Source organism: Podarcis raffonei, chromosome 18 (assembly GCF_027172205.1).
Source record: "Podarcis raffonei isolate rPodRaf1 chromosome 18, rPodRaf1.pri, whole genome shotgun sequence".
NCBI lineage: Eukaryota > Metazoa > Chordata > Lepidosauria > Squamata > Lacertidae > Podarcis > Podarcis raffonei.
The window spans coordinates 3647110-3674070 of NC_070619.1; the positions used below are offsets into that span (position 1 = coordinate 3647110).

Genomic DNA, 26961 nt, shown 5'->3' on the forward strand with positions numbered 1-26961 from the left:
ATAGTTCTTAATGTAAGTTCCCTTGTGTCAGGGAACTGCCATCGGAGCTAGAGGAGGAGGCAAGGCTCCACAGCGATGCTGGAGAAGGGCCCAGCAGGGAGAGAGGCAGCTCTTCGGCTGGGGAAGGAAATCAGCGCAACACCAGGGATAAAGGGGGGCCGATGGGGGAAGCGGAGAGCAGGCTCCAGGACTCCTCACAGGAGACCAGCAAGGAGAGCACGGGTCCTCCGCTGCCCACACCCACCCTGCGCAGAAGACTTCCGCGCAGGGAAAGTAGGCGGCGACTTGGCGTCAAAGAACTTCATTGCTGGAAGAGGTTCAAGAAACGCCCACTGACGGATTCTGCTAGCGACTGAACAGCCACGAAGTGAATGGCTGTCCAGAGAGAAATGGTGTAACCAGGCAACCTAGCCTAGAGTGGCGGTAACTTACGCACGAGCAACCCCTTAAACCATTACACCTTGAGACCCAGATTTGATCAATTCTGCCCCAACTCTTATGTGGCTCTGAAAAGAAAGTGAATTGCTTCTCTATTGGGTGTTTGTATCTCCAGATGTCTATTAAATCTAAATTTTCCTCCAAATTGTTAAAGGATCTTGGCAGTTTCCCTTGGTTACGTTTTTCTTTTCTGATTCTCTGTCTATTTCTGGTTTCGGCACTCCATTGAAATCTCCCAATAATATCGTCTTGTTACACTCTAACTCCAGTAAATTTCTTCCAGTTTCCTAAAAAACTCCGGTTTATTCAGATTCGGGGCATATATGTTTATCACATTAAGTTTTTCACCCTGGAAGTTAATTTGTACCCCCAAAATCCTTCCATCATCATCTTTACAGATCACTTTGGGTTCCCATTTTTCTTTGACGTATATCGCTACCCCTCTTTTCTTTTCCGCAATAGAGTTTATAAACTCGACCCCCAGCTTTTTGTGTATCAAAATATGTTTATGCTTTTTAGTCACGTGTGTCTCCTGTATGCAAATTAAATCAAGATTCTTTCTTTTCAAAACATTCACAATTTTATTCCTTTTGGTTTTTTCATTCAAACCGTTCACATTCCACGACAAAACTTTCAAATTCATTATTATGACTACTTTCCAATTTACAGACAACTAATAATTTAAATTCGAGTGGTTTTGTTTTCTATATCCTCTTCCTCTTCTTCTTCTTCCTCTTCCACTGCTACCTCTTCCTCTTCTTCTTCGTCTACTCCTTCTTCCCTTCCTTTATCTTCTTGTTCTTTTTCTTTCTCTTTTTTCCTTCTCGCCTCTGGATCTCCATTTCTTCCTTCATATCTCTGCTCTACTTTTCCAAGGTCTTTCTCATATCTATGCAAAAATTTCTTCCTAAATCTTTTATCTTTGTAAAAAAAGGAAATCCCTTCAGGGAACTCCCATCTGTACTGTATGCCATTCTTTTTTAGAACACTTGCCAGCTGTTTATAACCTTCTCTTTTGTGCAGGAGTCTCGTTGGTATCTCTTTAAAGATGATGATTGGTCTGCCATCAATTATTAATTTCTTTTGATAGCTTATTCTTAATATCATATTTTTCATCTCTATCGAATTGAATATAACTAGGCAGTCTCCTGCGACTTTTTTTGATTTTACTTGTTTGGCCCTTGTTTTTATTCTAAAAGCGTTTTCCATCGTATATGCAACCTCTTCTTCTTTCCGTTCTAACCATTTCGCTAACTCTTTAGTCATTTTTTCTTTAATATTTTCATTTATTTCTTCTCCTACTCCTCTAAATTTCAAATTTAGCTGTTTTTGTTTCATTTCAATCATCGCTAAATTGTCCAAAACTTGATCTTGATTTCTATTCAGTTCTTCTATCTCATCCTTTATCCTATCTGTCTCCTTTCTTTGTTCTTTCATTTCTTTTTGTATTTTTAATTTTTTTCTTCCATAGTCTTTGACCAAACTGTCAAGTCTTTAATTTTACTTGACAGTTCTCCTACTGCTCCCTCTATTTACTTATCTATCAGCTCATGCATCTCTCCTAGTTTTTTCTCCATATGTATTTCACTCTGTTTGAATTCCTCCTTTATTTTTAACCATAGAATATCTAGGTCCTTAATTTCTTCTTGTCGGGATGTTTTCCTATCCGATGGTGTTCCTCCTATCTTTTTTCCATTTTCCCCAGACATTTTCTCCTTCTCCAGTTTTTTAATTAAATCTCTTGCAATATTTGTTCTCTCCCCTAGAAGGCGCACAGTCTAAACCAATTCTAATTAATTATCAAACAGTGTGTTCAAGGGCACTTTCTTAAACACTCAAATTGCAAATTTTTACCATTTAGAGTCAAAAAGGATACATATAGAATGACTCTGTAAGTGTAATAAATCAAATTATTCTCAGTCCCTTTAGGTTCCTACAAATACACTAAGATGTTATTCATGCAAAATTAACTTATAAAATTTCCAACTCCAATTCTAAGATCCCAGATATCAGTTAATTTCCCGAATTAAAGACCCAATTGGTAAACTTACAGTCTATAAACTCCAAATTTGGATAAGATCCAACATAACTTCACAATTAATACAAGTTAATCCAAATTAATTCAGTGATAAACTTATTAGGAGATTAATTATGGAGAGATAAAGGCCTTATATAAAGACCGTTAATAACTTATTAATCTTACAGGGAAGCCTTTATAATGAAGGAAAGAGCAAAAACAAACAAACAAACAAAAACCAGCAACATAAAATATCTGATTTTTGTTTTATATAGAGGCTCTCTGTTCTTTCTTCTATTTGAACTTCAGCCACTTGGTCAGCTTAGTCCGATTCCAATATTTCGCCAGGAGAGTGCGTCAGTATTTAAAGATTGGTCTAAATAAATAAATCTCTGAGGCCAAAGAGCATCAAAGCAGTTCGTAGAGAGAAAAAATATGGATAAATAAAAAATAAGAAATAAACACAATCTCTAATATACAGTCTGATGGGATCCACACAGTTAGGCCTCCACAAATAGGAAAAAGAAGAGAAGAGAGTTTTTTACTTAAGTTCTAAGTTCTATGCTCTTCAGCCACTTGCTGGCTTAATCCAATATTGGGCTGTAATTAAAGAAGATCCAGAGGTCCAAAAATCCAAAAATCAAATCCAGTCTATCAGATGAGGAGGAATATATCCCCCAGTAATCTTAAGTACACCCCTCTCTGACTCAGTTCAAGTATAGTTCAGTTCCAGAAAGATCCAAATCTCCAAACCTTTAAGAGTCCGGAGTATTCAAACTTTAATCCAATCGGTCAAAAGGAGGAAGTAGGTGTTCAAATAAAAATATGTCTATATCCCTGTGAGCTCAGTTCATGTAGAATTTCCAACAACTCAGAGAAAAGAAGTAAAAAAGAAGTCAAAAATCCAAGTTCTTTTGGGGGGGAGGGGGTTAGAGTCCAGAGTTGAGGTTTAAGAAAAGGGAAACAGAAGTTTACACTCTTGCTTAATCAATTGCCCAAGCTGTACTATAGAGGGTTCAGGATTTAAGACAAAAAGGGCAATGAGTGGAAGTTATTATTTTGTTTTAAAGCCTTTGTTTTATTTCGTCCTTTCTCTTCTCCCCTCCTTCCCCCTTGTGCTTCCATATTGAAGTTTAAGGCTTCAGAGTATTTGTCTCTTTGTAACCACTCTGTTCAGTTGATTCTCTTATTTTTAGTGCCTTCCCCCCAAAAAAGATACAAAGTCTCTAAAGGTATTTTTTGTTACTTTTATGTTACTTAGTTTCCTTCGCCTCGCTTAAAGATTGCTGAGGACTTTCACTTTTCTGTTTCTACAGCGGGTGAATAGCCACTTCCTTTCTTCACTCTTACAACTATGTATCCTGCGCCATTTTAACTCCGAAAAACGGGTCGGGTTCCTCAGTTAAATCCTTTTACATTCAGATCTCACTTAGTGTACAATCAAAAAATTTTAGCGCAAAATTACTCCAAAAACACTAAGGGTTCTGCTCTTAAAGTTACGGAGGTTTGTCGCTTTTCCAGTAGGAGCTAGAGGCATCGCAACACGGGGTCCGCAGAGCTTACCATTCGCGTTTCTCAGTCCCGTCGTTCTCGAGTCCTTAAAAAAAAACCCCGAAAAAACATCGGAACCACTCCAACGCTGCTGGATAGCTTATCCCTCAAGGGTGTCCCCCTTGAGATTTTGGGGGTCGCGGTGCCTTTGCGTTGCCCCCAAGTCCCCGTGAAGCTCGGAAAAGCTCTCAGTGGCTTCTCTGTGCTCCCTGCTGCTTGCGATTCCAAACCGGAAGTCAATAGAACCATATCAATTCTAATATTCAACAATACTGATTGGTTATGCCAGTTCTATGTAATCAATTTTCTATGCGCCATTTCCCGCATTTATGTGCTATCATTCATAAGCTCACTTCACATCATTTCGTTCTCCTAAGCTTTGTATATCAATAAACTGGGAAATTCATTTAAGACATCTTCCGTAGTCTGTTGGTTTAATTTCTGTATTGTGTAAGCTCTGCTCCCTGTTCCAGAGAGTAGCAACGGACCTTAGCCAAGCCTTGACTGGGATTCAATGAATTTTATTGCATTGACCAGGGTTCGGGATAGGGTTAGGGGCGGGCGAGGCAGGCGGGAAGAGAGGGGAGAGGGAACTCTCATGGGAGTGGCTCATGGGAGTGGCGGGCCGCCTACGCCAATCTGGAAGAGTCATTGTGAAAGGAAGTGGGGAGAGTAGAGCTGGAGAAGGCAATGGATCACGAAAGGCAGCAGTGGAAAGCGGGGAGAGGCGGGGTGGGATTTAGTGGGGAGTGGTCACGCCCACTAGGCAGGGCAAGGCAAAGCTGACTTATTTCATTATTATTACTAATATTAATTAGTAAGGAAATATTAATTTGGGGGAATGTATATTAATTATATTATATTATATTATATTATATTATATTATTATATTATATTATTATATTATTGGTATATAAAGTCAGAACATTATTGTAAAGTTACAAGGAAGGAGATTCCAAACTAACATCAGCAAAAACTTTCTGATAACAGCGACTCCCGAATACATCATAGAAGATGCAGAGAGAAGCCCCGAACAATGGGGGCTCCTCCTTTTTCAAAGTTTCTCCAGGTTTCCCACAACTCCTTGCTGGAAGCATCACACACATGCCATGAACATGTCATAGAACAGGTGTGGTACTGGGGTGAAAACTGATGCCGTGTCAATCAAAAATGTAAGACAAAAATAAATACCTGCCACCTCTGACCCTCCAGACAATGTCAAGTACCCCCCCCCCTTGTCTTTCCAATACACTGAGACCGGGAGGAGATGGTTTCCTGGATGGGTTTGTGTCCGACCCTCCAAAGTCAGGATGGAGGGCTTAACCCTTATGCAATAGGGCAGGTGGGGACGTGACCATAAGCTTCAGAGATTAGGGCAATGCCAGGCTCAGCCCCAAGCCCCATCTCGGATGGCCACCTTTCCCCTGAATAAAGCAACCTTGGCAGGATCAAAACCCGTCGCTGGAATGATTTATTATGAATTTCTAAAGATTCCTACTAAATGGAGGGTCGCTCAAATGCAGCCCGTTCGTGTCAATGGCTTCTTCGCCTTTCCCTGCTTTGGCAGCTGCAGTACCAGCGCTCTCGTCGCTAGAGGGCGATGTTTCGCAGCCTCTCCTGATCCCGCGCTTCGGATTGCCGAAGGAAAGAGGGCGCTGTCAGGAAGGGCGCTTGTTGATTGGTCGAGCACTTTATGGATGGGGGAAAGGAGGGAACGAAGGGGATCGCTGCACGCTACGCTGCACGGGTTTGAGCTACAGACGTGCATGTCTGCAACACGTGCAAAGAGTCGGCGAACAAAACACAGGATCAAAATTCAGGGCGCCACCGGCGAAGTCCGTCCTCCGTTCTTTTCTCCGGTTACAACCTCCCTGATTTCAGAATGGGGGGAGGGTCACATTTATAAGCCCCCCCATGGATCAGCAAGGGCATCAGGCCCCCCACCAATTTCAACCCTGGGATACTGCCAGGGAGACAAAGTCCATCTGAGCCCCCAAGCCGGCTGCCGGACGTTCCATCGATCTCCCGTAGTCACGCAGTATCAGCAATAGCGACACGAAGCCTCAAGAATAGATAGCCACATTCTTAGGCTGGTGCACACTCTATCAGCAGAATTCACACAGCAAAAGATGCACAGCAGGAGAGCATATTTACAGTTTATTCAGCGTTGGTCAGAACAAAGAAACCATGACCGCCTGCTCCGGCTGCTCAGGCAAACAGAAGAGAAACGAAAGCAACTGAAAACATAAACATCCTGTGAACAGGAAATACGCAGGCTGTGACACAAACATCCTGCTCCCTTTTTAAGGTGGAACGGAAATATCCTAACAAGGGGAGGGGAGGCCAGGAAGCAAGCTGCCCCCTCCCCTCAGGTGGAAGGGGCCTTTAAAATGGGGAGGGGTCAGAGCCACAGACTTTACGCCCCCTAAGCTATTGGTCTGAAGTTCAACATCAAAAAAACTAAGATCATGGCCAGTGGTCCCATCACCTCCTGGCAAATAGAAGGGGGAGAAATGGAGGCAGTGAGAGATTTTACTTTCTTGGGCTCCATGATCACTGCAGATGGTGACAGCAGTCACGAAATTAAAAGACACCTGCTTCTTGGGAGAAAAGTGATGACAAACCTGGACAGCATCTTAAAAAGCAGAGACATCACCTTGAAGACAAAGGTCCGTATAGTTCAAGCTATGGTTTTCCCAGTAGTGATGTATGGAAGTGAGAGCTGGACCATAAAGAAGGCTGATCGCCGAAGAATTGATGCTTTTGAATTCTGGTGCTGGAGGAGACTCTTGAGAGTCCCATGGACTGCAAGAAGATCAAACCTCTCCATTCTGAAGGAAATCAGCCCTGAGTGCTCACTGGAAGGACAGATCCTGAAGCTGAGGCTCCAAGACATTGGCCACCTCATGAGAAGAGAAGACTCCCTGGAAAAGACTCTGGTGTTGGGAAAGATGGAGGGTACAAGGAGAAGGGGACGACAGAGGGTGAGGCAGTGGAGGAGAGGAGTGCCTGGCGTGCTCTGGTCCAGGGGGTCACGAAGAGGCGGACACGACTAAGCGACTCAACAACAACAAAGCTATTGGAGACAAACTAGGGAGGGGGGAGCAAGAAGCTTTCAACTCCCCCCACCCAGATAGATAATACTTTATTCGGCTATAGGCCCACAAAGTAAAACCAATCAATAAATAAAATAGCATTTTACATTCTAAAATATCAACTAAAATATTTCAACGCATAATCTCCTTCACGTTACATACAATCTCTAGATGTACCATATTGTGGCCTTGAATATAAAGATGGTGGATAGAGTTTACTAGAGTTTTAATAGTCATGCAGCATTCCATGAAGTCTTTTATATGAAAGAACTGAATTCAGGAATCTGGCAACCTGTAATGTTCTATAAGAGTCAATGTCCTGGAGTAGATAGGCTAGATGTAACTCCTTAATAACAATAAAGATACTTTTATCTGTTTGTCTTTAAAAGGGGGGGGTCCAACTCTGTTACTCCCCCCCCATTTCCCCCTTAGGTGAGGAGGGGGCACTTGCCCCATGCGCCTCCCGCTGCCGACCGCGCTGAGGACTCAGCCCCCCCCTTCAGCTGCCTCCTTCCTCCATCTGCTTCTGACGCCCTCGCCCCGCCTCCCTCCGCCAGGCCACGCCCCTTACGGGCCCCCATCTTGGCCAATCAGCGTGGGGCGAGGCAAGCGGGAAGAGAGGGGAGGGGGGAGCTCCTGCGCTCGCGAGAGTGGCAGGCGGCCTACGCCAATCCGGGCGAGCCACTGTGAAAGGAGGCGGGGAGAGTGGAGCAGGGGAAGCCAATAGGTGTCAGAAAGTGGGGAGAGGCGGGGCTTAGTGGTGAGTGGTCACGCCCACTGGGTGGGGCAAAGCAAAGCTGGGAGGAGCCACTGGCTGGACTTATTTCATTATTATTACTAATATTAATTAGTAATAAAGTATGAATTTGGAGGGAGAGGAATACATTAAATTACATCAGTGTCCAATCACTGCATTACTAGGATACTTCATTTCAATCAATCAGATCTTCATTACGGTAGTAGACCAGCATCAATAGAGTGGGGTACAATCATTTACAGCCCATAAAACGTTTCGGAAAGCGAAAAAGTATTTAACACAAAGTATATATAAAAGTCTAAAAGAAGCTAAAAAAAGGATTTGGGAGCGTTAAACGGATGTGGAAGAGCTTAAAACGTTGGTATATATAAAGACTATGGCCATCAATTTACAGAGCACTGATATGCGTGTTCATTAAATCTAGTATAATAAATGATGATGATGATGCTGTTGCAATGGAGGAGTGTAAGAAAAAGAAAACTCCTGGCACTCATTCTTTCTTGCTACGGAATTAAAAGCTTTCTCCGCTTTTCTCCTTCTTTTTCTCTTGGGTGGTGTGTTCAGCGGTCGCCCTCAGAGGAAACAGGTCCCCCCCCCCGGAGGAAATGGACTGATCGGAACCTGCCTGTGACATCGGCTCAGAATCCCAACCTCACTTTGCAGTTGAGGCCAACCCCTGCCCTGCCTTTGGGTGCCTTATCTGCAACTGCAAAGAGAGAAGACTGACGTCTGGGAAAATGGTGAGGGGACCAGCAGGAAACTGCTAAGGGAGTTTGGAGTCCTTTTATTCTGTTGCAGTTGCAGAGAAAAGAGGGTGGGGGGTTGGGGCCGCCCCAGGTGTCATCCCTGAGGGGGGTGGCAAAAGGACAAAAAGGCAAGTTTAAAATAAAAATAATAATTCGGCTCACCAAACCTTTTAGTTGAGTTAAAAAACGCGGCTGGCACTGGGCGCCACACCGTGGGGGCTGGCACTTACCGGGGGGGGGGTGCAGAGTGCCTGATCCACGCATCTCTCCTGGGGGTGACTTGGTGGCTTGGGCCCCTGCAGGCTGGGCGCTGCCTGAAACAGCAGCGTGGGGCTTGCGTCTGCCCCCTGCCCCCCCGGCCAATGACCCCCATGTTGAACCGGGCACCCGAGCGGCTGGCTATGCCGCTGTTCTGTTGTTTCAATTATGGGTGCCTTGAGAGTTAATGTGCTGTGCTTGCTGCCCCACTTGTCCTGATGGACCAGCCCCCCATGGCGCCAGGGCTGTAGGGCTTCCCTGGCTAGCGACTCAATGTGGGCAAGAGAGTTTGCCTTCTGCGTTCCTGCCTGTCTCATTTTGGGCTGCTCTCTTTCTCCTTTCCTTTCTGGGGTCCTGTCTCATTTTGGGCTGCTCTCTTTCTCCTTTCCTTTCTGGGGTCCGTTCTCTGCCAGCAGTCAGCCATCGAGGATGACAATTTCAATGAAAAGGAGGAGGAAGCCAACGGCAAGGAGGAGACCCCAAGACGGCTGGATCTCCTCAGCCCTGACTGGGTAGGTGGCCGTGGCCTGAGTGGTGATTGGCAGAAGGGGAGGGGGGCATATCAACCACAGAATGGAACTGTTGTTTCAGTTATGGGTGCCTTGAGTTTTAATGTTTGGTTGCGTTTTTTAATTGCTCGTTTTTTGCATCTTTTCCTTGCAGGTTCCAAGCATGTCCCCGTTTTCTAGCGTTTCCTCCCTGTCCTCCCTGGATTCCCTTTGGGACTCCCTCAATGAGGTAGGTAGCAGACAGAGCAGGAGGGAAGCCCTGCTGAGCTGGGCAACCCTGAGGCTGGGGAGGAGGAGGAGGAAGCCGTCCGTCCGGTCAGGCCACCTTCTGGACTGGTCGTGAGCAAGGGGGCAGGCAGGCAGGGGGCTGCTAAGGGTATGCTTGCTGCCCCACTTGTCCTGATGGACCAGCCCCCCATGGCGCCAGGGCTGTAGGGCTTCCCTGGCTAGCGACTCAATGTGGGTTCCTGTCTCATTTTGGGCTGCTCTCTTTCTCCCCTCTCCCCTCCACCACTGCCACCACCTCTGGGGTCCTGTCTCTGCCAGCAGTCACCCTCTGAAGTGGCTCTCAAGGAGGAAGAGCCACAAGAACCAGGGAGCCCTCCAGAGGAGGACGGGGAGGACAAGGAGGACGGGGAGGACCTTGATTTGGCGTGCCCCCCACCTGAAGAACACCTGGAGGCAAGCATAATTGAGGTCAGACGAAACATACATTCATTCATGACATATGAAAGCTTCCCTGAACTGTCTTCAGATGTCTTCTAAAAGTCAGATAGTTGTTTATTTCTTTGATATCTGGCGGGAGGGCGTTCCACTGGGCGGGTGCCACTACCGAGAAGGCCCTCTGCCTGGTTCCCTGTAACTTCGCTTATCGCAGTGGGGAACCGCCAGAAGGCCCTCAGCGCTGGATCTCAGTGTCCGGGCAGAACGATGGGGGGTGGAGATAATTCTCCTGGGTTGCTTTTGGTTTGGTATTTGTTTTGTAAGATAACTCTTTTGAATGCGTTTCCAGGTGGCTCCTGCCAAATGAAGTTCTTAATTGCAAAGTGGGTTTGGCGATAATAAAACCATGTTGGCACTTTGCAAAGCCGGTTCTCTCTGGGGTTTTCCTGCCTCCTATACCTTCCCCCCACCCGCTTGTTCTTGGTTTTGTGTCTCGTTCAGATCTCTCCAAGGCTGACCACATGAGAACTTGGGAGAGGAGTGTTCCCTCCTGACTACAACCCTTTCATATAACGCCTCGCCCCCCAAAAAAGGAGGGATTATGACAGCCTGCCACCACACAGGCCCTTCTTCGTGTGGCTCTGGAGGGCAGCAACACAAGAAGGGGCCTTTTCTGTGGTGGCTCCCCACTTGCGGAATGCTCTTCCCAGGGACGCTCATCTGGCATCTTCATTATGTATCTTTAGGTGCCAAGCAAAGACGTTTCTCTAGAACAGAGCTTTCCAAACTGTGTGCTCCTGCCAGGGCTGGAAAAGGGCTAGTTGAACTGAATCCCTGTGTTGCGAAATGAGGCATGTCTCCAAAGTGTGTCACCAAGATGGAACGTTCTGCTCTAGAACCAGCCTTTGGCTAATTGAACAATGCATGGCCTTTCCAACATGCTTGTGGATTGGGAGGTTGGCTTCTGAGTTCGTTTTTGTTTTTAATGCATATGTTGTGTTTTTATTTTGTATTTTTATGGTGTAAGCCGCCCTGACAGCTTCAGATGAAGGACGGCATACGGATTTAATCAATCAATCGTTTGTTTGATTGATTGATTAATGAATGCGGCATTTCCCCAGAATCTGGAGGTGAATTGTTTACTTTCCTCACAGGACTGCGAGGAAGAGAGGCCCCCGAAGACCCCCACTTGCCTGGCTTCCATCATCTCCCGGATTCGCAAGATCTTCAGAAGAGCGCCGCCGCCAACACCACCAGTGCCACCGGGGCAACCCAGTACAAGAGGCAGCAGTGCAGCGCAGGGAGAAAGGAGGCCACTCTGCACGCGGCTCAAGCGCTGGATGCGGCAGCATCGCAGCTGTGTCCACCCTGAACCAAGGTGAGGAGGAGTTGGGAGACTTGCACCGATCTGCCCGGGGGGATTTTGCCACCCCCCTGGGATGACACTCGGGGCAATACCCCCCCTGCACCCCACCTTCCTCCGCCAGGGGTGGCAGGGGAAGTAGCACCTGGAGGCGCGCGAGTCCTTAAGGGACATTTCCTTTTTGTTGTCCTTGCACAGGTCTTAATCCTTGTGGTCCAAACTGGAGAGGAGGAATAAAAGATCTGAGCGCGGAGGCAAGCGGGGCGAGAAACCCAAACTCTCGTGGCCCTACGCCGGCGTCCCACATGGCCAGCCCCAGTCCTAGAGCCTGTCACCTTTTGAGATTGTGGAGCGGAACAGAGAAGACAGCGGGCAAAGGGGGGACGGCGAAGGAGAAGTGCGAGAGAACGACAGCGTCTGCGGTGGTGGAGGAGAAGGAGAAGGCAGGACTGAGAGGGGAACGATCCTGGAAGGTGGCTTGAAAAGAAAGGGCAAAATGGCGTAGGAAAACTGCTAGCTCACGCTGCCCACGCCCAAAGGAGGAGGAGGAAGGAAAGGAGGAAGGCAAGCGAGCAAGAAGGGACAGCTAAAGAAAGAACTGAGAAAAGAGACAGTGAGACCTTCTGGGGGTCAAAGAAATTACAATAAGAAGGAAACTGAGAGTTTTTAGGTTGCGCTCCGCGGCAACCTGGAAGTAACAAAATGCATTACTTCCGGGTTTTGCCATTCGCGCATGCGCAAACGCTCAAAATGATGTCAAGCGCATGCGTGGAAGCAGCGAATCGCGACCAGCACACGTGCAGACGTGGGTTGCGTTCGCTTCAGGATGCAAAGGGGGCTCCGGAACGGATCCCGTTCGCATCCAGAGGTACCACTGTATACTAATGGGAGACTTAAATGGAGTTACATCGTTAGAGATGGGAGTTATTTGCCCAATCAAGTGGGGCATGGACTTTATGAAACAGATAAACAAACAAACAAACAAACAAATATTGATAAAAAATAATAAAACTGCTAGAATGCTAGCCTGGCTTGTGCACAGACAATTTGTTTATGAGTAATAATAAATAATAATAAATTTTATTTATATCCCGCCCTCCCCAGCCGAAGCCGGGCTCAGGGCGGCTAACAACAATAAAACAATACAAAAGTACAACACAAAGTTTCTGCTCAAAGACGGGGAGCAAGTTGGTTCCATGTGCAACAGAAGCTCACCTTCCCCACAACATGTCGAAGGGCAAAAGGTTTAAGGCTCAGGACAACCTTTCTCCCCTCCACCAACCCCAGAGAGCTCCCCTCTGTTGGAGAAGCCTTTCAAAGATGGGGTGGAAATTCACTTGAAGTGGCTTCGAAGCCACCAAGGCGCTACTTCCCTTCCGGGGGAGAACCAGAAGGGAGTGGCAGAAATCAAGCAGCCCAGACCCACCCAAAGTGGCCAGAGGGTGGGCTTGAGAAAACCCTCCTCATCGCAGGCTCCACCAGTCTCAGTCTCCCGCAGCCTCCAGGAAACAAGATATCAACACCATGTTTCCCGTTCACAGTAATGGGGGTGGCATTTCTCAACATTCTCCATTTTTTTTTATTTTTTAAAATTTACTTATTGACTCTATATAAAGCCCTACGCCTGGAGGTCTCAGGGCGGTTCAGAGAGCAAAATCAAAATATAAAGCCACAATATATATAATCAAAATAAAAACAACAACCCAATAACAGCCTCTGCCCTCCCAAAAACCCCCACATTTTAAAAGGGCTTAGGATGCCTGGGATACAAAGCTGGGACTCCCACATCTGGCTGTTGTCCATCCCTGACTCTCCCACCTCATATGAATCATAGAATGGGAGACTTGGAAAGGGACCCCAAGGTCCTCTAGTCCAACCCTCTGCAATGCAGGAAGCTCAGCTAAAGAATCCCAACAGATGGCCATCCAAACTCTGCTTCAAAACCTCCAAGGAGGGAGAGTCCATGATCGGATATTCTGATATTCAACAATAGTTTCTAGTTATGTCATTTCTATTTATTGAATTTTCTCCATTTTCTACATGTATGCTGTATCATTCATAAGTACACTTCATCTCATTTTGTTCTCCTAAGCTTTGTATATCAATAAACTGAGAAATTCATTGAAGACATCTTCCGTAGTCTGTTGGTTTAATTTCTGTATTGTGTAAGCTCTGCTCTCTGTTCCAAAAAGTAGCAACTGACCTTAGCCAAGCCTTGACTGGAGACCAATGGATTTTATTACACTGGCCTGGATCTGACACCTTGTGCACTGATGTTGAGTGGGTCACCAGATTACGAGTGAGCCAGCAACAAGTTTAGCATTGGAGGGAATCAATGAGACGAAGCCAGATAGTTGTATTCCCTGCCTGCCAAACCTTTTAAGAGGAGGCATCTTATGCTCAGTCAGGAAGGAAGAGCGAGAGGCCTCCTCCTCCAAGTCAGGATCCTCCCATTCAGGTCCCCATTTATAGAGCAAAACCAAGATCAGATGGGCAAGTGAAAATAATTGACAGAACAGCCACTGATGAAGCATTTAGAATAGGTTAATTAGCCAAGTTTGCATCCTACTTAAACTTTCAACACTTCAAATTGGTGGAAAGCTTACTAAGCTCTCAGTCTTATAGCAATTCAACCTGTAGCAATCCAATGAAGGCTCCTATATAAATTTAATAATTAAAGGTCCCGAGAAAGCTGACTGGGTTATTTATTGAGATCCAGCGCCGAGGGCCTTCTGGCGGTTCCCTCATTGCGAGAAGTGAGGCTACAGGGAACCAGACAGAGGGCCTTCTCGGTAGTGGCGCCCACCCTGTGGAACGCCCTCCCATCAGATGTCAAAGAGATAAATAATTACCTGACATTCAGAAGACATCTTAAGGCAGCCCTGTTCAGGGAAGTTTTTAATATGTAACGCTGTACTGTTTTTAACACTGATTGGGAGCCGCCCAGAGTGGCTGGGGAAACTCAGCCAGATGGGCGGGGTATAAATAATAATAAATAATAATAATAATAATAATAATAATTATTATTATTATTATTATTATTATTATTATTATGTATGCAACCACAGCAGCTAGAACTTTATATGCACAGAAGTGGAAAGAGGGAGGATTGGCTTATGGAACTGGGGGACTATGCTGAAATGGTGAAATTACCTGCTAAACTAAGAGGACGTGATGATGAATCGTTTCAGGAAGAATGGAGACCATTGATATCTTATTTGTCAAACTATCATCCATACATGAAGTCGAAGGCGGGATTTGAAATATAAGCAGCGGATTACTGAAATACGACATTGGGGCTTTGATAATAAAAACATGTTTTTAAAAACATCTGATAAAAAGAAGTAATTAAAAACAAACATAGAGAAGGGAGGGTGGGGAGTCAAGAAGAAATTGTGTGGGGGTTTTTGTTTGTTTTTTTCAACTGTATACGAAGACAAGCGATTGGAATATCTGTGGAGACTTAATAATTTATTTATTTTTAATGTAATAAAGAAAGCATCCACCCAGATTCTTAGGAAGTTGAGGTAATTTGATTCTGTTTTGTTATTTTAACTTTTGGAATGTTCTAAAGTAAGACTGTAAACTTTGTTATGATCGTCCTGACTTACCTTGACGTAAAGCGCTCTAGGGGTGATTGGCCAAAATAGTGCATGGATTTTATGAAAGATTAAATAATTAAGTAAGAAAGTAAATAAGTATTAATAAATAAATTCATAAAGAATAATAAAGCTGCTAGAATGCTAGCCTGGCTTCTGCGCACAAAATTTGTTTATGAGTAGAGAAGTTTCTGCTCAAAGACGGGGGAGAACCAGAAGGGATTGGCAGGAATCAAATCCATCCAAAGCGGCCAACTAGAAGAAGAAGAAGAAGAGTTTGGATTTCATATCCCGCTTTATCACTACCCTAAGGAGTCTCAAAGTGGCTAACAATCTCCTTTTCCTTCCTTCCCCACCACAAACACTTTGTGAGGTGAGTGAGGCTGAGAGACTTCCGAGAAGTGTGACTAGCCCAAGGTCACCCAGCAGCTGCATGTGGAGGAGCAGGGAAGCGAACCCGGTTCACCAGATTACAAGTCCACCGCTCTTAACCACTACACCACACTGGCTCTCTAAAGCATCCCTAACAGATAGCCATCCAAACTCTGCTTAAAAACCTCCAAGGAAGGAGAGTCGATGGTCGGATGCAGATGCAGGGCTCTTCTATGGTCCTTGGGAGCAAAGTTCAGGCCAAACTTCCAATTCCCAAACACATCTTTGGACTTTTCTCCATCATGTTTTTCTCCAGCTCTGCACCTGCTGCCAGAGCCATTCAAGACTTCGGAAAGTTAGTGTCATGAAACTTATTCGACTTGGAATAATCAAAATTATAGTGATCTCATCTTCTAAATGCTCAGGAGATGTTTCTGGAAATTGCATGAGCCTCGGAAAGCAACAACAGCATGACAATATTAATTGCGCTGTGTCTGGGAAAGAAAAAGTTAGTGCAGAGAATATTTCCTGTGTTGGAGACAGACTGAGTCAAGCTGTAGAACTGGCGAAAGAGGGGTGTGCCTGCCTTGTGCTTCCTAGCTCTGAAGGTAGAGTTGAAAACCACCCAGATTGGGAAAGCCCAGGCAGTCTGATCTTGCAAGAGTCTTTGGGTTCTTCTGCTTTGCCTCCTTGGCAGGTAAGAGGAGCCACTTGCAAGATTAGGGGAGGAGGCAGAGCCAGAATGAGATCCCTGCTGCTTCTGTTGCAGCTTCTGCTGCTCATGGTGCCCTTTGGAGTCTGCAGGAACCACAAGGCAAAATGCCCCTTGAATCTGGTCAGGGATCAAACGGATGCTCGCAATTACTACCGGCCTGGACACATTCTCATCAGTGGGATCATCTCTCCAAAATACCTTAAGGAAACTCCATACGTCTTTTCTCAGACACCCTTCGCCAGCACTGAAGTGTATGTACTTCACAGTTTCATGGTCCTCCAGTCCTTCTAGTGGTTCCTATATATCAAGGAAATAGCCCCTATCTCAGGGTTGGGGACCAAGGGCTGATGTTGCAGGACTACCCTGCCATGACCACTGGTCTTGCTGGCTGGGGGTGATGGGAGCTGGGGAGTCCAGTAAAAGATTCCACACAAACCTCTTCTATTTCAATGTTCTCTGGGTCTTCCTTAGTGAAACTGTGTTGCTTTTAGTAGAATGCAAGGATGCCAATGAATCTGGTCAGGGGTAAAAGGATGCAATGAATTTCCTCACCTGCAGGATGCCATAAAACTCAGGCAATTTCCAAGGCTCAAAGGCTTTATTCAATATTATTTCATTTGGACAATTTAGCAACTGTCGTTAAGGAATCTTAGTTTTACAAATGGATTTTTAAGACCAGACCCTCTGCGTGACGTTTAGTGGCTGATTAAAAAAAATTAGAAGTGTCTTAAGTAACTCTTGAGGGACGCGGGTGGCGCTGTGGGATAAACCACAGAGCCTAGGACTTGCCGATCAGAAGCTTGGCGGTTCGTATCCCCGCCATGGGGTGAGCTCCCGTTGCTCGGTCCCTGCTCCTGCTAACCGAGCAGTTCAAAAGCACGTCAAAGTGCAAGTAGATAAATAGGTACCGCTCTGGCGGGAAGGTAAACGGCGTTTCCATGCGCTGCTCTGGTTTGCCAGAAGCGGCTTAGTCCTGCTGGCCACATGACCCGGAAGTTGTATGCTGGCTCCCTCAGCCAGTAAAGCGAGATGAGCGCCGCAACCCCAGAGTCGGCCACGACTGGACCTAATGGTCAGGGGTCCCTTTACCTTTAAGAAACTCTTGAAAATGGGTGGATTTTTATGGGTGAAAGCAGGAACGATATGCTTCAAATAAAATGGTTATATAAAATAACCAGGGGGTGTCCTCACTGGTGAAGTCACTGATCCAAACATGGGCAAAATTATAATTTTACCACACACTCAAACCTGAAAGCCATCAGGCCTCATTTGTATCTAAAAGGGAACTGAGGTATTTGGTGCTTTTCCTCCTTCAATAAAATTGTCTCTTATCTAGTTATACTCTAGCCCCTTGGAAGAAGCCAAAGACCACTGCAGCAAAAGCAGCCTTTGCAGCAACTTCCCAGTATATCACAAATTTTGAGGGGTGCCTTCATTTCTTACTCATAGAACCAGAGTAGAATAGAATCATAGATTGCAGAGATGGAAGGAACCCAGAGGAATCACACCTGAAGCATCCATGACACATGGTCACCTTCGGAGGGAGTCTGTTCCACTGCTGTACAGCTCTGTGTGCTGTTTGCATCAAAGCAGAGATTTCCAAATTTTTGTTCTATGCTAGAAAGCAAAAGGTTTGATATTAATGCAATAGGATAAATAAATACTAATTTTTGTGGATAATATAACATCCCCACCCACATTCATATGAATATCAGTTTCACTCTTTTTAAAGGATTCATTTATTGCAGGGTGGCAACTAGGTCCTACTGGTACATGTTGTCTTTCCTGTTCACCTTCCAAGAGATCAACCAGGATCTCAGCCTCTTACCCAACATCACCCTGGGCTACAACATCTATGAGAACTATTTCGATGCAAGGATGACTTTGGACGCCATGCTAGAGCTGCTTGCAGGCAGTGGATGCAATATTCCCAATTATCACTGTGGAGAACAGAATCACCTGCTGGCTGTTCTTGAAAGAGGCAATACTGTCATCTCAAAAGTGATTTCAGCCTTGTCAGGCATCTACAAAATCCCACAGGTAAGTAGTGGGAGAACATAGAGGGAAAGAGAAGTTCAACTGCATAAGATTCTACTTTCTCTTTGGAGGGGTCAAGGTGGAATATTTTTAAATGGGAAAATTCTGACCTATGGATCCAACATCCTTTTTTTAAAACTGACCATTAACCACTTGAGACCTCCAGATGTTTCAGACTAAAACTCCCATCAGCCTCAGCCAGCAGAGATTTAGATAGATATCAGTCATTTCAGATAATTAAATATCTGTTATGCTGAAAGTAAAATAAATTGCTGATCTTTTGCTTTCCTTGCTAGATCAGTTATGGCTTCACTGCCCAGGTTCTCGAAGGTAAAACCCTGTTCCCTTTTATATACCGGACGACTCCTAAAGAGGAAAGTCAGTACCAGGGGATTGTTGAATTGCTCCTGCATTTTGGATGGACGTGGATTGGCCTCTGCACTCCAGACAATGAAGGTGGAGAAAGATTTGTGAGCGCTGTCAAACCTCTGATGCTCAGCAGAGGGATCTGCATTGCTTTATCTAAAAGTGTACCAGAAAATGATCCAAATAAATTTATCAGGCCTGGGGAACCTTTTTTCCTATGGAGACAAGTTGGGGTATTTGTTTCCTATATAACCAATGCACTGGGTATCATAATACTCATGGTAATAAACAATATCTATGAGAAGGAAATAGGGGCGAAAGTCTGGATCACAACAGCTTTGATAGAAATCAGAACTGGCTTTTTCCTCCCTTCATATTACTTCCAGAACCTCCATGGTTCTCTGTCCTTTGCAATTCAGACTGGAATAAGGAGCAGCAAAGGTGAGAAATATAAATTGCAGACCAATCTTGGGGATTATTTCAATCAAGCATTTCAGTGTTCAAATTCAAAGCACCTGTTGTCCGTGAAAGGCAGGATAAGATGCAGAGAGGAGGAGAAGCTGCAGCCATTACCCCAAGAGGAGTATGAGAGAGCCCTGTCTTATGACAGCTATAGCACTTACATCAATGTTCAAGCTGTGGCTCAGGCCTTGCATGCTTCGCTTTCATCGAGATCCCAGAGGAGGCTGATGGTGGAGGAAGGAGAGCAATGGGGACCCCAAAGGCTACAGCCGTGGCAGGTATTTCCTTCCCCTTTTTGCAAACTGCAGGCCACACAGATGCTGATCTTGACTGTGGATAGACCTGTAAAATATCAGTTACTATTAGTATTAGTAATAGTAACATACCACCCAACATTACTCTGATGAAAATAGAACCATCCCATTCCATAACGATAATTTTACTGTTTATACCCAGGGCTTTTTTTTCAGGGGGGAACTCGCTGGAACTCAATTCTGGCACCTCTCAGGTGGGTGCCATTGCCATTCTAAGAAGGAGGTGTTCATGGTGATTTCCGGCACCTTCTTTTCTAGAAAAACAGCACTGTTTATACATCTTCTTCGGTTGCCTCAGCACTCTGGGCACCTCCCAACATAAAGAAATTCATACTAAAATATTAAACATTTAAAAATTCCTGATATAGGATTGGACGGCTTGTGGGCTGAAAAACTCCACATCCGCCAACATTTCTCCAATGAACATATGGACATTCTAAGGAAAAGTGGGGAATTTTGGTATCAAATGAAAAACTGTCTCTAATTCAGGGACATCCCTGGAAAATTGGGGCACTTGCAGGGTCTGTAGTAATACAAATAGCTGAATAGGAATTCCAGTCTACATGAGATACAAGCAGGCCCCAAATCATAAGAGGCTGAAGTGAGTAGGACTGAGGTATCCATCTTGGCTTCAAGGTTTCTCAGTGCTGGTGCTTTCCCTTGTCATTCCAGCTTCACCCTTTCTTAAGAGAAATCCGGTGTCTGAATACTTCCAGAGGCAGGCTATGCTTGGATGAGAACTGGGAGCTACCAGCGGACTTCGATATTATGAACTGGGCGATCTATCCCAATAAGTCTCATGACCTTGTGAAAATTGGGAATATAAGGAGGGAGACGTCTGCTGGCATAAAGTTCACCATTAACCCAGAAGCCATTGAGTGGCCCAAGAAATTCAACAAGGTAGAAGGAAATCACAGAGAGGGGAGGCTAGGAGATCCTGAATATGCTTTTCCTTGAGCAACCGCTGCAAAGTGACCATATCAGGTTGACCAATGATGTCTTGACCGTCCAATAACAGCTGCAACATCCACAGCAGCTGAGATAGGAGGGGAATTTGGGGTGCTCAAAGAAAGGATAGAGCCCAGAGGTCCTCAGAGAAGACACCATCTATTTCCGAGCCATACTGAGAATTTAAGAATTCTGGACAGAATCTTCAACAGAAATACTACGTAGATAAAAAGGGAAAACACCTAGTAAAAGTGAACTATTGGGTTTTCATACATGCAGAAGGATGGAAAGGAATTTATTTTTGAAATGATAATTACTGATTTAGTGTGGATTTTTTTAATTTTTTAATTTGTGGAGTAAGCTCACTTGTAGATGTTGCAAATGTTAAACTATAGAATGTGCAGGAATTGAGAAGTGCACAGCTGTTGGTGAAGGATGAGAAGTTAAAAAAACCCAACCCTATTGTAATGTAAGTTTAATGTTAAGGAATGGCACATGAACTAGAAATAATTAGGGAAATACATCAATGACGAGAGGAAACCTTGCATGCCTCAAGAACAGAGTGAGGGAAACCATTTGGAAAAGTCATATTAAATTTATCTTAATTAGTGGTTGAAAGATTATTTGGGAAATCACATTTCAGACTCCAATGCCATTTTCTTTGAAGATTTATTAAGCAGGCAAGCAGGTAAACGGAGAAGAGGAATCAGAGTTCTGTGGCGCAAACCTCAGTTGTCCTGAACTAATTATGAAGAACATGATATTCTGGTCACCCCAATGGTGGGGGGGTTGAAAGGACCCTGATGAGGGGGTCAAAGGCTGCAGTCCAGAGATCCGTTTGAATTCATTCTATGAGTGAATTACACACTCACAAATACTCCTAACTCTTCCTCTTTGTTGCACCTTCTTGTCTTTCTGGTTAGGCCGTACCTCGTTCCAGGTGTACAAAAAGATGTCGACCTGGATATGCCAAGGTAGTTCTAGAAGGAAAGCCCATTTGCTGCTATGCTTGTGCTCGGTATGCAGAAGGGACCTTCTCCGCCCAGGAAGGTGGGTGACGCCAAGGGGGAAGGTATTTCTAGAGAGAGTAAACACAGGGCAGAAATTCAGTCTCACACACTTTTTGTGAGATTTCTGCAGACACTGTGGAATGTGGCTCCTTCCTCAACTTCTTTTGGATTAATCACCTTTATTACATCCTGGAAGTGAGTTGAAAGGAATGATCATAAGGAAGAAATCTCTGGGGTTGAAAGTGGGCACCTATGAGAGGAATTCCCACAAACATTCCTTTTTTATTTTTTATACCAAGTCACACCAAAAAGGAAATAATGCTCACATTTATCAGAAATAATGGACAGATAATGAAAAGTAGCAAATTTTAAACATTGCATGAAAGTAACAGAAAAGTGTTTGCATTTAAAAGGTTCAAACAAAGAGGTGTTTCTTCAGGATAAGGCAGGGTCCAAACAATGCAGTTAACAGAAGTGGAGTGTTCACTGCCTCTCAGTTTATTCTAGATCACCATGGTGCTTTGGGGATCAAAATTAGAAAAACCTTCTTCACTACCTCTGTCTCCTTGGAAGAATGGAATAATAGAAGAGTAAAGTGGTTTTTTAAAGAAACAAACGGGTTTTTTTGCCTCTCTATACTGCTTTTAACATGTTTATTTCCTGAGGTCCACCACATACTTTTTGAAAACTTAGGTTTTGAAACTTAGGTTTTCAAAAATTAGGATTGTAAGTGATGCTGCAGCCACTCTTACTCTCTTCCCCAGATGCAGAACATTGCACCAAATGCTCAGAATATCACCATTCAAACAAGGACAGAGATCAATGTGTCCCCAAGATTACCACCTTCCTGGCTTATGCAGAATATTTAGGAATGGTGTTAGCTTCCGTTGCCCTCTTCTTGTCCTTAACAGCAGGCATTGTGTTGGGAATCTTCATTAAATACAAGGAAACTCCCATAGTCAAAGCCAACAACCGGGACCTCTCCTACATCCTGCTTGTCTCCCTCCTGCTTTCCTTTTTGTCCTCCTTCCTCTTCATCGGGCGCCCAAGGAAAGAGACCTGCCTTCTCCGACAAACGGCCTTCAGCATCATCTTCTCAGTTGCTGTTTCTTCTGTCTTGGCAAAGACCATCACGGTGGTGCTGGCCTTCCTGGCCACAAAGCCCGGGAACAGGGTGAGGAGATGGCTGGGCAAGAGTCTGGCCAACTCCATTGTCATCTCCTGTTCTGGGGGGCAAGTTCTCATCTGCACCATCTGGCTGGGCTCTTCTCCCCCATTCCCAGAGCCCGACATGCGCTCCCAGGTGGAAGAGATCATCCTGCAATGCAGCGAAGGGTCTGTGGCCATGTTCTACGTTGCCCTCGGCTACATGGGCTTCTTGGCTGCCACCTGCTTCACGGTGGCTTTCCTAGCCAGGAAGCTGCCTGGCTCCTTCAACGAAGCCAAGCTGATCACCTTCAGCATGCTGGTCTTCTGCAGTGTTTGGGCGTCTTTTGTGCCCACCTACCTGAGCACCAAGGGCAAGTACATGGTGGCCGTGCAGATCTTCTCTATGTTGGCCTCCAGCGCTGGGCTTCTGGGCTGCATCTTCCTTCCCAAGTGCTACATTATTGTGCTGAGGCCTGATCTGAACACAAAGGAGCACCTGACAACAAGGAATTAAGGGGACATCTGATTCTTAAAATAGTCCATGTTCCCAATGCCCTCCATGCTATTCCTCCATGTTGCTTATTCTCCATCTCTGAAAGAGATTGTGTTCATTCTTAGCTTAGGTTTTAGGAAGTCTTGTTGACATGAACAGTAAGATGGGAGGAAATGTTTTGCTACCTTGCTTTGCCAATGACTACAATGAGTCCTGGTCTACTGCCCTTAGTTTGTAAACTATTATCTTTTAATAATTTTGTGTTTTGGAAACTTATATTTCTCTCACAACAAGATAGTTTAGAGGGAGATGGCAGTTAGGGAGATGGCAGTTAGGTTTTTTAGTCTGTTTGCTTTTTTATGACTATTAACCATATCAATTCTGATATTCAACAATACTTTCTAGTTATGTCATTTCTAGATATTCAAATATCTGTGCTCCATTTTCTACAGGTATGCTGGATCATTCATAAGCGCACTCCATCTCATTTCGTTCTCCTAAGCTTTGTATGGTAATAAACTGAGAAATTCATTTAAGTTATCTTCCGTAGTCTGTTGTTTTAATTTCTGTATTGTGCAAGCTCTGCTCCCTGTTCCAAAGAGTAGCAACTGACCTTAGTCAAGCCTTGACTGGGATCCAATGAATTTTATTGCACTGACCAGGGTTAGGAATAGGGTTAGGGGCGAGGCAAGCGGGAAGAGAGGGGAGAGGGAACTCTCATGGGAGTGGCTCACGGGAGTGGCGGGCCGCCTACGCCAATCTGGAAGAGTCATTGTGAAAGGAGGTGGGGAGAGTAGAGCTGGGGAAGGCAATGGGTCGCGAAAGGCAGCAGTGGAAAGCGGGGAGAGGCGGGGCGGGGTTTAGTGGGGAGTGGTCACGCCCACCAGGCAGGGCAAGGCAAAGCTGACTTATTTCATTATTATTACCAATATTAATTAGTAAGGAAATATTAATTTGGGGGAATGTAATATATTATATTATATTATATTATATTATATTATATTATATTATATTATATTATATTATAATTATACAGGGTGATTCATAATGAAGTATACAGTTTGAACACACTACAAAAAAGAAGAATGTAATATCTTTTGTTATCTGTAACAGGATTGTTTAACTTTTTTTAGAAACAGTCACAGATATTCTGTGTGTGCACCCTTTGTCACATGACACTGTCATCATTTGCTGTCACACAACAAACTCCGTTTTGCTCAGTTCAAGAACACAAAACGCCTTCTCCACCGCAGACGCAGCCATTTCGCCTGACTAGTCACGTGACACGCGCACTATCACCTCCATCACTTCCCTCAGTCACGGAACACAAACTTTATGAGTACATCTGCCTCACGGTTCGCAGGCACCTGGTCCATGTCGGCACCTGTCTTACAGGATCTGGAAACTGTATATTTCATTATGAATTACCCCGTATTATATTGTTTTGTGTCCAATCACTGCATTACTATAGGATACTTCATTTCAATCAATCAAATCTTTATTACGGTAGTAGACCAGCATCAGTAGGGTGTAAAACGTTTTGGAAAGCTAAAAAGTATTAAAACACAAAGTATACATAAAAGTCTAAAAGAAGCTAAAAGAAGGGTTTTGGAGCATTAAACGGATGTGGAAGAGCATAAAAGGTTAGTATATAAAAGACTATGGCTTTCAGTTTACAGGCCACTCTGATATTAATGTTCATTAAATCTAGTGTAACAACAACAATGACAATTTATTTATACCCCACCCATCTAGCTTGGTTTCCCCAGCCACTCTGGGCGGCTGCCAATAGAATATTTAAAACACGATAAATGCATCAAACATTAAAAATTTCCATAAACAGGGCTACCTTCAGATGTTTTCTAAAAGTCAGGTAGTTGTTTCTTTCCTTGACATCTGCTGGGAGGGCGTTCCACAGGGCGGGCGCCACCACCAAGAAGGCCCTCTGCCTGGTTCCCGCTTTGTGGCACAGGTCATCATCCGATGAATTGGGAGCGTCATTTATTTCTGTGTTTATATTTAAAGAAATTATGCATTTTAACAGTATTGCACCTTGATTGTAATATTAAGAATGCACTTAAAATTACTATGCACAACAATGAATAAGTGATTGCAATGCACACATAGTGAAGCAGTATAAATACCATATTTTTCGCTCTGTAACACGCACCTGACCATAACACGCACATCGTTTTTAGAGGAGGAAAACAAGGGAAAAAACATTCTGAATGAAACAGTGGATGTATCATTTTTGTGCTTCATGCTGTGGCCACAGACATGTGATCTGATGGTGAATTTGGGGTGACCCAATGCAAAAATCCTGAGAATTCCTGTGGATCCATGCTTTTTAACCACGTTTTTGCACCATTGCAGCCCCAGGCAACAGTGGGTGCGTGATTTTGGGGGGGCAGGCTGTAGCCATGGACATGCTATGTGATCTGATGGTGAATTTGGGGTGACCCAATGCAAAGATCCTGAGGATCCATGTGGATCTATGCTTTGTAACCACATTTTAAGTGGGGAGCGAAGGAAAAACAAAGAAGGGACATGAGAGGGGTGTGCAGAGAAGCAGCTGGCTAAGAATGCAGGAGAGGGATTTAACGGGAGGGAGGAAAGGCAAAAGTTTCCCCCCACCCAAGCCAGCCATCTCTCTCTCTCTCTCTCTCTCTCTCTCTCTCTCTCTCTCTCTCTGTCTCTCTCTCTGTCTCTCTCTCCCCCCCTCTCTCTCCCTCCCCCCCCCTCTCTCCCTCTCCCCCAGCAGCACCGGAGCACAGAGAGGAATTAGAAGGAACACACTCTGCTTTCCCCTCTGCTTGCCTGGAGGGGAGGGGCTTTCCCTGCTCTTTGTTCCGTTTCAGCAAACACAGCAAGGAAACAGAGGCGGGTGGGCAGTAAGACCCTGAGGCAGAATGCAGGAAAGCAGCCGCTTCCTCTTTTCAGATTTCCCTTCTCCGTGAAGCGCGATTTGATTTTTGCCTGATTTTTGTTCCTGCGCTCGCCCTAGTCGGCTCCAGGGACCACACATTCGCTCAATAACACGCACAGACATTTCCCCTTCCTTTTTAGGAGAAAAAATCTGCGTGTTATAGAGGGAAAAATACCGTATGTGTGAACAATGTTCTTAAAAACATTTGTTAACCAAGTCTAATATTACTATCTTTCTTATTGTGATTATTATTACTTATATTGCTACTAATCCCAGTGGCTTACAAGACTGAGCTCTATTCTGCCTTGGTCAGACGCCACCTGGAATACTGTGTCCAATTCCGGGCACCACAATTTAAGAAGGATGTTGACCAATGGGAAGGAACCCCTCACCCCCCAGAGAGATGCCGGCTCAGAAAGCCCCCTGAGCTTAGACTACGAAGCCTCTGAGGGCGTGCAGAGTGCACATCCCCCAGGGGCCCCTCTCTCTCCCGGGCTCACCTAGGGGTCCTGCCCCTGCCAGCCTCTCCGGCCTCTGAGCGCGTGCAGAGTGCACATCCCCCAGGGGCCCCTCTCTCTCCCGGGCTCACCTGGGGGCCCTGCCCCTGCCAGCCTCTCCGGCCTCTGAGGGCGTGCAGAGTGCACATCCCCCAGGGGCCCCTCTCTCTCCCGGGCTCACCTAGGGGTCCTGCCCCTGCCAGCCTCTCCGGCCTCTGAGCGCGTGCAGAGTGCACATCCCCCAGGGGCCCCTCTCTCTCCCGGGCTCACCTGGGGCCCTGCCCCTGCCAGCCTCTCCGGCCTCTGAGGGCGTGCAGAGTGCACATCCCCCAGTGGCCCCTCTCTCTCCCGGGCTCACCTGGGGCCCTGCCCCTGCCAGCCTCTCCGGCCTCTGAGCGCGTGCAGAGTGCACATCCCCCAGGGGCCCCTCTCTCTCCCGGGCTCACCTGGGGGCCCTGCCCCTGCCAGCCTCTCCGGCCTCTGAGGGCGTGCAGAGTGCAGATCCCCCAGGGGCCCCTCTCTCTCCCGGGCTCACCTGGGGGCCCTGCCCCTGCCAGCCTCTCCGGCCTCTGAGGGCGTGCAGAGTGCACATCCCCCAGGGGCCCCTCTCTCTCCCGGGCTCACCTGGGGTCCTGCCCCTGCCAGCCTCTCCGGCCTCTGAGGGCGTGCAGAGTGC

General features: G+C 45.6%; 3 protein-coding genes across 18 annotated transcripts in view; 2 read left to right on the forward strand and 1 right to left on the reverse strand.

Moving 5' to 3' along the window:
* LOC128405521 (vomeronasal type-2 receptor 26-like) overlaps nt 1-22919 on the forward strand; it is a 43340-nt gene extending 20421 nt beyond the window's left edge. For 10 of the 11 annotated variants that reach the window (XM_053372255.1, XM_053372251.1, XM_053372247.1 and 7 more), the window contains 3 exons: nt 19935-20162; nt 21134-21260; nt 21985-22919. In XM_053372255.1, the coding sequence (XP_053228230.1) occupies nt 19935-20162; nt 21134-21260; nt 21985-22883 (1254 nt within the window). In that variant the 3' untranslated portion in view covers nt 22884-22919. The remainder of the gene's footprint in view (nt 1-19934; nt 20163-21133; nt 21261-21984) is intronic. The other variant, XM_053372258.1, reaches the window with a different exon arrangement.
* LOC128405524 (uncharacterized) lies at nt 8313-12422 on the forward strand. Of its 3 annotated transcripts, none has more exons than XM_053372262.1 (6): nt 8313-8598; nt 9276-9374; nt 9526-9600; nt 9921-10067; nt 11189-11309; nt 11596-12422. In XM_053372262.1, the coding sequence occupies exons 1-6, from the start codon at nt 8596-8598 to the stop codon at nt 11877-11879; spliced, it is 729 nt and encodes a 242-aa protein (XP_053228237.1). In that variant the 5' UTR covers nt 8313-8595; the 3' UTR covers nt 11880-12422. The 3 variants fall into 3 exon arrangements, with proteins under 3 accessions (XP_053228237.1, XP_053228238.1, XP_053228239.1); XM_053372263.1 differs by having other exon boundaries at nt 9279-9374; XM_053372264.1 differs by having other exon boundaries at nt 11189-11412; nt 11596-11707.
* LOC128405523 (collagen alpha-1(I) chain-like) overlaps nt 19110-26961 on the reverse strand; it is a 31772-nt gene continuing 23920 nt past the window's right edge. The window contains exons 1-5 of one of the 4 annotated variants that reach the window (XR_008328324.1): nt 24712-24999; nt 24162-24260; nt 22728-22865; nt 21114-21288; nt 19969-20066 (exon numbers count right to left, since the gene is read on the reverse strand). Coding sequence is in view for 2 of the 4 variants with exons in the window: in XM_053372260.1 (XP_053228235.1) it covers nt 19111-19290; nt 24712-24869 (338 nt within the window). In the remaining 2 variants the exon portion in view is untranslated. Of the gene's footprint in view, nt 19291-19968; nt 20067-21113; nt 21289-22727; nt 22866-24050; nt 24261-24711; nt 25000-26961 lie in introns of those variants that run through there. The other 3 variants (XM_053372260.1, XM_053372261.1, XR_008328323.1) reach the window with 3 other exon arrangements.

Bases quoted from the DNA above. Each gene is read 5' to 3' on its own strand.
- LOC128405524 (XM_053372262.1), top strand. The intron at 9,375-9,525 runs GTAGGTGGCCGT...TTTTCCTTGCAG, and splicing joins ATCTCCTCAGCCCTGACTGG to GTTCCAAGCATGTCCCCGTT. The intron at 11,310-11,595 runs GTACAAGAGGCA...GTCCTTGCACAG, and splicing joins AGTGCCACCGGGGCAACCCA to GTCTTAATCCTTGTGGTCCA.